This window comes from Danio rerio, chromosome 22, assembly GCF_052040795.2.
Source record: "Danio rerio strain M-AB ecotype USA chromosome 22, GRCz13ab, whole genome shotgun sequence".
Taxonomy (NCBI): Eukaryota; Metazoa; Chordata; class Actinopteri; order Cypriniformes; family Danionidae; genus Danio; species Danio rerio.
Genome location: NC_141042.1, coordinates 38128010 through 38138834, shown reverse-complemented (window position 1 = coordinate 38138834; position 10825 = coordinate 38128010). Strand labels below are relative to the sequence as shown.

General features: G+C 35.8%; 1 protein-coding gene across 1 annotated transcript in view; it reads right to left on the bottom strand.

The window, feature by feature from the left end:
* Positions 1-10825, bottom strand: part of rnf13 (ring finger protein 13) — a 47641-nt gene that overhangs the window by 2378 nt on the left and 34438 nt on the right. The window contains 2 exon segments of the mRNA NM_201044.1: positions 844-924; positions 7837-7930. Of these exon segments, the coding sequence (NP_957338.1) occupies positions 844-924; positions 7837-7930 (175 nt within the window).

Below are 10825 nucleotides of genomic sequence, written 5' to 3'. Positions count from 1 at the left end.
AATAATTCATTTGAATTATTTAGCCTGGCATGTTTACCGCTCCAAAACCTTTTAAATCTTTCAAAAAATAAAATATATTGTGTTCAAAGGAGAAAAAAAGGTTTTGTTTTTTACCCAGACATTAAAGAACAGATTTTGGAGCAGTGATCACAATATCGTGAACGAGGATATTTATTGCAGGCTCATTTATTTTATTTATTATTTATTAGTAATGACTAGGGCCACACCGAGTCTGCCGACATTTTTTTAAAATAACAAATTATGTTAAAAAATCTGCAAATTCATGCGGTTATTTTGGGAGTATCATAACTAAAAACAAAATATATGAAATAAAAAATAATAGCTTTTTAACTTTTTTTTTGCTATGCAAATCTATCTAGATCCACTTATTTGAAAAACAAAGCAAGTCTCTCATTTATAATATCTACTGAAGGACAGTGAATATTACCGTACAAACTGTTTTGTAAAAAAATCATGAATATTTTTATTTTAGTCAATAATATTACTGTAATTAATTTTAAAAAACTGAGTAAATATAAATTTACTCACATTTACACAATAAATAGCTAAAAATCTGCACAGATTTCGTGTGGGCCTAGTAGCTACCAACAAAAATACAAATTTAAATATAATATACACCTCATTAAGGATTTTGTCACTTTCTGTTTGTCCTATTAAGTTTCATTAATTGATTTGTTTGCATTTGTCATCAGGATACCTGATTTTACGGTGTCTTTATTTAATTTTTCCACATTTCGACAACACTTAAAAAGGTTAAAAATAGTTGAACATGTAAAAAACCGTATTGACTGTATTTGAACTGATTATGTTAAAGAGACTGACCGTGTGAGCAGGGCAGCACCCGCAGCCGCTCGCCCTCTTCATACTCGTCCAGACAGATGGCACACACGTCATACGAGTCTCCTGAAAACACAACACATATTTCACATCAGCAGGCCACTCCTGAACTTCCAGATTCAGCCCGTCTGGAGGAAGGAAAACAGCTCAGGAATTCCTCCGCTCGGAGAAAACCCACTGTTTATATAAGCTGTAAACCAGCACACACTCCTGTGGCCGTATATGGACAGACTGAACTCTCTCTCTGTCTGTGTGTGTGTGAGACACTCTGGATGACATCTGCAACATCTGCAAATGCTATGGAGGACGCTTCAAAAACAATCCCTTCAGTGTTAGTATCAGTGTGCTGATTCTGGAACATTTCAACCAGATCTAAAGTCGTTAAATTAACGTTTTTTTATGTTGGTATCGTTATGTTAGTCTCAATGATAGCTATAAGCTAATGTGCTTCAAAATGGGCCAATGAAATGCTTGTGTCTTACATGCCCCGCCCCCTTCTCGTTTGCTTTTATTTGATGCGCTTGAGCTAAATACTCTGTGGAAAACAAAACGCTATTGGATATTTTTGAAAAAGGGGGAGGAGCTACTGTATGTCCCGCCATGGATCCATGGTATTTTTGACGTCACCTCATATTGGTTCCTCATCAAATCATCTGACCAATCAAATGCTCTCTAGTGTTTGACATGCCCCGCCCCCTTCTCATTTGATGCGCTTGATCTAAAATACTCTCATTGAGGAAAAACAAAACGCTATTGGCTATTTTTGAAAAGGGGGAGTATGTCCCGCCATGGGTCAACGATAGTTTTGATGTCACCTCATATTGGTTCCTCATCAAATCATCTGACCAATCAAATGCTCTCTAGTGTCTGACATGCCCCACCCCCTTTTTATTTGACTTTCATTTGATGCGCTTGAGCTAAAATACTCTCATTGAGGATAAACAAAACCCTTTTGGCTATTTTTTTAAAAGGGGAGGAGCTACTGTATGTCCCGCCATGGATCAACCATATTTTTGACGCCACCTCATATTTTAGATTCTCATCAAATCTTCTGGTCAATCAATGCTCTCTAGTATTTGACATGCCCCGCTTCCTTCTCATTTGCTTTTCATTTGATGCGCTTGAGCTAAAATACTCTTATTGTAGAAAAACGAAATGCTAAAATAAATTAACAATTTAATTTATTTAATTAATTAATGCAAAAAAAAAAAGTGGGGTGAGTAAAATAAACTTTTTTTTCCCCGAAAAAGCATTATTGTGAACTTTTCTAGAAAATACTCCTTGATTTACGAGGTTTTTGATATTTGAACTTAACAAGACAACATCTATAAGTATTAATATAATCTCTCCACACTGTACAATAGAGAGGGCTTCAACTGAGTGAGTAAATCTGAAGGTTTATCACAGCGCGTGTTTCCGGTGCGGGACAGCAGCTGTGTCTGCGGTCAAACAGCAGGAAAACAGCAGCTGAGTGATGAATCAGCAGAGCCGGCGGATGAACAAATCCATGAGTCAGCAGAGAAACGGCAAGGTGAACACCAGGATATAAACCCTTTATCTGAGCGAGAGCGGAAACAACCTAGATACTCCCTTCAAGGAGACGGTTCACCCACAAATCAACATCTGCTGTTCATTTAGTCTCGTTAAGATCTTCGGATCAACTACTTTTCATTCAGAAGGACATTAGAGAAGATATTTAGCTGAAAGCGATTCACAAAATGCAGGTCAATGGCAAAAGAAAGAAAAACGTGGTACCTGATAATACACTCAGGCTTAATGAATTAAAACTATCACTCTGTGCAAAGAACTTTGCATTATTTTCAACATTTTTGCATTTAAATTCATGGCCTGAGCAAACAGTCCTGACAAGAGTTCATGACACTGTAAAGCTGAGATCACGCTGCACTTTTCAGCCCCATGACTTGCGTTAAAATGCACGCGAATGCTGCAGACCAGAAATGCAATCTTGTAAAAAATGCAGCAAAAGTTTTGCATTTCACAAAGTACAAGTTTGAGGAACTCTGACCTACAAAAATCGCATTACGTTAAAACGTGACCAATAGAAGATCAAAAAGTGACCTCTCTGTACAGAAATTTAAGCAATTATTTGTTTTATAGACAGAATTTCAAAGGCTCAACGTAGTTTAAGGCTCACATTGCACCAAAGCATCTTTTGCTGTGAGGTGGCGTTTAAAAAAGATTTGACGGAGCATTCTATGCGCCTGCATGTTGGAAAAAAGGTAAATGTGGGGGAAAACGCCTGATGTCATGCGCTCCAGCATGAAGACTGCTGATACAGTGAGTGCCCAACAACATAAAAAGCACAGTTTACTGCTCCTTTCTGCAAAAGTCAACAAAAAAAGCAGTGTGGTAAGCTGGGAGTTGACTAAACTGAAAAAAGTATATGTTGATTTATTTTGTTTGATGTGGCTCACTTTCACACTGCCCTTTTAGAACCAGACAATTTCACTTTTTACAGCACGTCCAAGAGAATTTCGCATACCTATACACTAGTTTAACAACAGCTTAAGGCTCTGATAACACCGAAGCGTCTTTTGCTGTGAGTCGCTTTTTTAAATATTGTTTGACGGAGCATTGTGTGCGCCTGCAGTTGGAAAAAAAGGTAAATGTGGGGGAAAACACCTGATGTCATGCACTCCAGCATGAAGACTGCTGATACAGTGAGTGCCTAACAACATATAAAGCAGTTTACTGCTCCTTTCTGCAAAAGTCAATAAAAAAAGCAGTGCGGTAAGCTGGGAGTTGACTAAAATTAAAAAAGTATATGTTGATTTATTTTGTTTGATGTGGCTCACTTTCACACTGCCCTTTTAGAACCAGACATTTTCACTTCGCATACCTATACACTAGTTTAACAACGCCTTAAGGCTCTGATAACACCGAAGCATCTTTTGCTGTGAGTTGCTTTTTTAAATATTGTTTGACGGAGCATTTTGTGCGCAAAAAAGCAGTGCGGTAAGCTGGGAGATGAAAAACTGAAAAAAAAGTAGAAGAGTGTGGCTCACTTTCACACTGCCCTTCTTGAACCTGACACTGATAAAATAGCTTCTTTTAAAGTTGGTAATACTGTTACTAATAATATTATCACAACACTCAACAGCAATATTGAATATTTTCCCAGTATTGTGCATTAAAAATCTTGGGCTATGGACAATGTGAAACATGCATTGTTCTCTGATGAGTTCACCTTCAACGTCTTTCCTACATCCTGGAGAGTTACGGCGTGGAGAAGCCCCAAAGAAGCGAATCACCCATTATTAGATTATTTAACCTTATAGCATTTCATGTAAGGGTGTTTTGTCCTACAAAGAGACAACCATTTTAACCATTACCTGTCAGATTTAGATTACAGTCACATGCAGATATACCAATATACATTTAAAATGAGCGCATGGTAGTGGTGTGCAGCTAGGCCAAAAAATATTAACCTGTAAAAATCCTAATATATTTAAAGGGATAGTTCACCTAAAAACGGTTCATTCCGCTTCGGCGACCCAGGATTATTAAAGGGACTAAGCCGACAAGAAAATGAATGAATGAATGAGTTATTATTCATCCTTCATGTGTTCAAAACAAGGATGCAAACAGACACCAGCCATTTTAAAAACAATGGCACCAATTGACGTCCATAGTATTTTTTCCCTACTATGGAAGTCAAAGAGCAACCAGCATTCTTCAAAATATCTTCCTCTGTGTTCAACAGAAGATACAAACTCAACCAAGTTTAAACCACACATGAAGAGAACATTATGAGGTATTTTTCGTTTTTGGGTGAACTAACCCTTTAAGCGAAGACTGAGTTGTGTACTATAGCAAACACTGAATGTTCTTTGTAACACATAAGAACTGTTGCTCATTTCCATGTATTTTGCATAAGGAAAGCGAAGCCTATTTTTGTAGCATCCTGGTGGCGGTCACTCTCACCGCTGCCGATCAATTATCCACAGGACACCCAGCAAAAACCACTGGATGGAAACAATCACACATGACCTTCACCGTTACGACTCTCATTTGCTCTGAACATGCGAAGCGTGAAAGACGAAGGGACACTTTCTGCCTCTACGAAACCTTTGATCGCTCTGAATGTTTGAAAGAGGACACTTGATCACAGGTGTCTGAAACCTGATTCCTGACCCAAGGGTTTCTTCATACTCGACAGCGAACAGTGAAAGTGACGTCTGACAGTCTGCGCCTGCACAATACTGAGAAAAAAAAACGACAATTTGTTTATCTGAGATATAGATAAAGTGCTGCTTGAACATTTGTGTACACAGTGTTGTCAGAATTACCAGTCTCAGGGTAAACCATGGTCATGTTTGGTTAAATGGTTAAAATTATATTAAAATTTTTATAGTTCTGCTCAGTTGATATCAGATATAATACACTGTAAATAATTGGAAAGAGGAAATATTGACTCCTTAATATGAATTTTTCTTTTTTTTATTATCTATTTATTTATTTATTGCTCTTATTGTAAAGTTGCACATTTATTATTATTATTATTATTATTATTATCTTTTTTAAAAGAATTTCTTTAAATTTTTAATTAAATTTTTAATTTATTACTATTCATGACGTACTATGACGTCAAACGAACCAAAAGTGCTATTGTGAAAGCACCCTTAGTCTTTGTTTACCAAATTGTTTGACGTAATCTTTATTTATTATTGTGTATATACTTGTATAATTACCATCGTAGTTCATTAAATCTTAATTGATTAAAATTTAATCATAGACCCGTGTCTGTGTATAATAACTCATTTTACTTCACATTTATATGAATAGATGTGTAGATTTTCTTAAATCAAAAATGTAGATTTATAATATTAATATAATATTAATTACAGGGTTTATTTAATTTAATAATTTTATCGTTAATGTAGAGTGAAACTGATGAATCCATAGTGAGGTAAGTGACGTTATAAAGTACACTGCCGTTCCATTTGAAGAACTACCCGACTTGTGTCCTTGCATCCTCGCAAGTTCGTTCTACCTCGCAAGTCTGAACTTGCCAAGTCCGAACTTTGTGTACATGATATTGAGAAACAGCCTTCAGACACTTCTATACAGCTTAAAGTGACATTTAAAGGCTGTATAATGATGGTCTGTTCTGTAGACTATCGAGAAAAGGGGCTAATAATTTTGTACCTAAAATGGTGTTTAAAAAATTTAAAACGGCTTTTATTTTAGCCGAAATAAAACAAATAAGACTTTCTCCAGAAGATAAAATATTATCAGACATACTGTCAAAATTTCCTTGCTCTGTTAAACATCATTTGAGAAATATTTTAAAAATTAAAAAAATTCAAAGGGGGCTAATAATTCTGACTTCAACTGTACATGTAAACTGTAACTATATATCTATTTATGACTAAATAATATTGCGCAACACTTTCAGGAGGAGTCTGCCAACGTTTACAGCTCTCGAACTGTGACCGAGTTGAACAGGAAGCTCATTCATGTGCACACACACACACATACAGAGTGAATGGTCAATGGTCGCGGTGCTGATTTGGTTGTAAAATGTCTTGATGATTCACTGTGAGGAGGTGGAAACGCTGAAGGCTCCAGCGCAGGAGGGGAATTCCACATTTCACCCACATTCGTCACGTGTCCGCAATGCCAAGGCTGACGTTCAGCACAAATAACTGATGTTACAGCAACAACACGAGCAAAAAAAAGAGCCTGAGTGTATGTTTTTTCTAAGAGGGGGGATGTGTAGTGTCTACGTCCCTAATCCAACCCAATACATCAATCCAACTACTGCCTTACTATTAATAAGCAGCAAATTACGAGTTTATTGAGGAAAAAGTCATATTTGATAAGTCATAATGGTTTATAAACAGCGAGACATTTTCCTTAAATAAATTGTGAGCAAAAACCAAAAGTGTTTGTCGGGAGTTGTTATGAAGAATAAACCTGTAGTTCTAGTTATGAAAGCAATAAAGATCTCCATTTGCATGTTTGTGCTTCATAAGAGTTTGTTTTTTCCCGAATGTAGCAAACATGTTGATATATTAGCTAATATTGAGTGAGTTATACTGTATGCATAGTCCTTTGCTTGGTTTCTGAATGATTCAGCTGTTTTGAATGAATCGTTTGCATAGATGATTCAGTGAATCGCTCATTAAAGGGGCAGTTCACTCAAAAACGAAAGATCTGTCATCATTTACTGTCTTAAATCTGTTAGCATTGGCTTTCATAGTAGCAATTGATGTAAATGGGTAACAGTTTTCTTCAAAATATCATCTTTTGTGTTCAACAGTATAAAGAAACTTACAAAACAGTTTTTGAACAAGTCAATAGTGAGTACATTTTCGAGTGAACTTTCCCTTTAAGTCTTTGAGGCCACTACTGGTGGTTTGAATGTCATATTTGTGTGTTCATGACAGGCTTAATCCAGGCAAAACCAGCACAAATACACTGAAAATGTTGATTATTATCATTATTAAAAGAAAAAAAAAATCCAAAAACACCATATTTACCATCAAGAAACCAAACATCCAGCCATTTTAAGGTAAAATGTTTCAGGGAATGTCTCTGAAGATAAAAAAAGTTGACTTTTTATGAACTGTATTATTTATATACAGTGTTTATGCAGTTCAAGGGCGGCGCAATCGGCTAACAGCAAGAAGGTCGCTAGTTTAATCCCCGGCTGGGTCAGTTGGCGTTTCTGTGTGGAGTTTGCATGTTCTCCCTGTGTTGGTGTGGGTTTCCTCTGGGTGCTCCCCCACAGTTCAGACTCATGCGCTTTAGGGGAATTGATGAACTAAATTGGCAGCAGTATATGAGTGTGAATGTGAGAGTGTATAGGTGCTTATTTGACTGGAGAGTCATTCGTTGTGTAACACATATGCTAGATAAGTTGGCGGTTCATTCCACTGTGGCAACCCCTGAATAATAAAGGGAGTAAGCCGAAAAAGAAAATGAAGTTAATGCATTTAAAAAGTGTCCCACCTTTCTTAAATTTGTGGATTGGGAGTTTCTTCAGCTGGTCCTTGCGCAAGCGGCTTCTCCGGGCTCTGTGTCGATCCTGAACGAACTTTGTGATCTGTGACGTAAACATTTCAGTCAACAAAACATATTCATATTCAGTGCTGTGCTCACGTTTAGTTCGGGACAATTTTTAAAAACGTTTTATTTAAGATATTTCAATATATTTTTTACAGAACAACCCCTTTCCCAACAATTTAACCCCTTACAGATAAGAGTATATGGATGAAGTCAGAATTATTAGCCCCCCTGTTTATTTTTCTTCCAATTTCTGTTTAATGGAGAGCTGATTTATTCAACACATTTCTAATCATAATAGTTTTAATAACTCATCTCTAATCACTGATTTATTTTAACTTTTGTCATGATGACATAAACAATATTTGACTAGATATTATTCAAGATGCATCTATACAGCTTAAAGTGACATTTAAAAGCTTAACTAGGTTAATTAGGTTAACTAGGCAGGTTAGGGTAATTAGGCAAGTTATTGTATAAAAGTGGTTTGTTCTGTAGAAAGTCGGGGAAAAAAATTAGCTTAAAGGGGCTAATAATTTTGTCCTTAAAATGGTGTTTAAAAAATTAATAACTTCTTTTATTCTAGCCGAAATAAAACAAATAAGACTTTTTCCTAACGAAAAAATATGATCAGACATACTGTGACAATTTCCTTGCTCTGTTGAACATCATTTGGAAAAACATTAAAAAAAGAAAAAATAAATTAAAAGGGGGCTAATGATTCTGACTTCAACTGCACATAAAAAATAATAATAAAATTATTTAAAATATCAACTAAAAGAAACTAATAAAAATAAATAAATAAATAAATAAATAAATAAAAGGTACAGTGTAACCAACTTGGCAATTTTGTTGCTAGATTTAGAAACGTTTCATACTCAATCATTCATTTTCTTTTCGGCTTAGTCCCTTTATTAATCCGGGTTCGCCACAGCGGAATGAACCGCCAACTTATCCAGCAAGTTTTACACAGCGGATGCCCTTCCAGCCGCAACCCATGTCTGGGAAAACGTTTCATACTACCAGAGTAATTTTTTTTTTTCAAAAAGCATCTAGCAACATATTTAGCAATTTTTAACATTCATTTGCCTACTTTGAAATGACTCAAAAGAGCAGCGGCAGCAGGCCTCACTCAGTACAGTAAATTGCTAGCTCAGATTGTTTTTCATAACCGTTCATTTACTGATATTTGAGCATGTCTGGGGTAAGATGGAGGAGGAGGTGTTGAAGATGAACACAAAGAATCTTGAACTCTGGTAGTCCTGCAGGAACACTTTCTCTGCCATTCCAGATGACTTTATTAATCAGTGATTTGAGTCATTATTTGAGTCAATATTCAGTCTGTTTCCACTGCAGCATGACTTTATATTCTATACTGGACATTATTTCTGTTTCTTTAAGCAAAGTGAGACCTCACTGTCCTAATGAAATCATTCAAAATCAAGAGACATGATCATATTTTGTTGTGCTCAAATAAGTGTAATCTAGAGGCCTTTCATATAAACCACTTCTGATACCAAATGTTCAACTAGAAGTCATTACTTGCTGATCCTAAAACTTAAAAAGGTGGCAACAATTTTGTCAGGTAGTATATATATTTATATATATATATATATATATATATATATATATATATATATATATATATATATATATATATATATATTTTTTTTTTTTTTTTTTTTTTTTCTCCCCTTCATCTATAAAGGGTTAATGGGTTGTTTTGTAAAAAAAAAAAAAAAAAAAGGGAAGGAAAAAAAAAAGTGACAATCTATGTAGTTTGCTTATTTTCATGTCTGTAAAACAGTGTTTAGAACAGGGGTCACCAACCCTGTTCCTGGAGAGTGAAAGATTATGTGCATTTTAGTTCACTTGCATTTACATTGATTAAACTCTGATGTGATATGATGGGGTGACCTGTGCCTCGACCCCCACAAACTGATAGGTGTGAACTAAATGACCCTTTTACAATCTCAATGGGTATTAGCAAAACAACAGCTGAAACATCTGAAGAGGGTCCTGCTGAGCTTCGTAAACAGAATGGTTTGTTTGATGCTAATATAAAGTACTGTCTCACAGACAGTACTTTGGGTTAAGTTACTTGAAGACCGACGGGTTAACATCACTGCTAAGGAACTGCACTATTGATTGTCTTCAATAAAGTCTTCTCTCCGTAAGAAATTTGGTCAGCATATTTATTTTATGTATTAGAGTAATCTAATACATTGGCGAGCCACCCAAGAACGGTTAAGCCAAATACAGCAAAATCTAACAATTTGGCGAAGCCAGCCAGGAGAGACTGAAAAGAGGAAAACTCATCAACTGCAACAAGAAATGAACTGAAGAATCTTGGAGAATCTACAGTTAAAGCTGAAGATAAACGGATTGTGTTTGTGGACGAGTCCTGGATCTACATATTGTATCTGTGGACACACTTTATTTTAATCAACTGGATCTCATCTCAAAGATCCTAGTTTGGTGAGTGAAACTTATCAGCTCTCTTAAAGAACCCTTAAAAGAAACATCTTTTATAAGTAACCATTAAAGTAAGCAGATCGACCTGTATATGTAGTGCAGTAATAAACTAAATACAGTGATAGTATTGCTGAAATTTCAGGCTTTTTCTTGATATTTGCAGAAATTGTTAAAGAAACAATTTGGTCCATTTATCAAAAGATTTTGAAAGAGCAGTGGAAATTTTAGGCTTAGTCCATTCTCGGGGTACTTGCAGGAATTATTTAAACAATTTGGTCCTTTCTCATGGAGATTGTAGGAATTGTTGAAAATAATTTGGTCCATTTCCCCAGGGGACTGTAGGAGCCGTAAAATAGTTTGGGACTGATGTTGCTGCAAGAATTAGGAATTCTTGACTGGGTGCTAATTCAGTAGCCACTATTTTAATTTTGAAAGTAACAGAGCCTTCTGTGATACGACA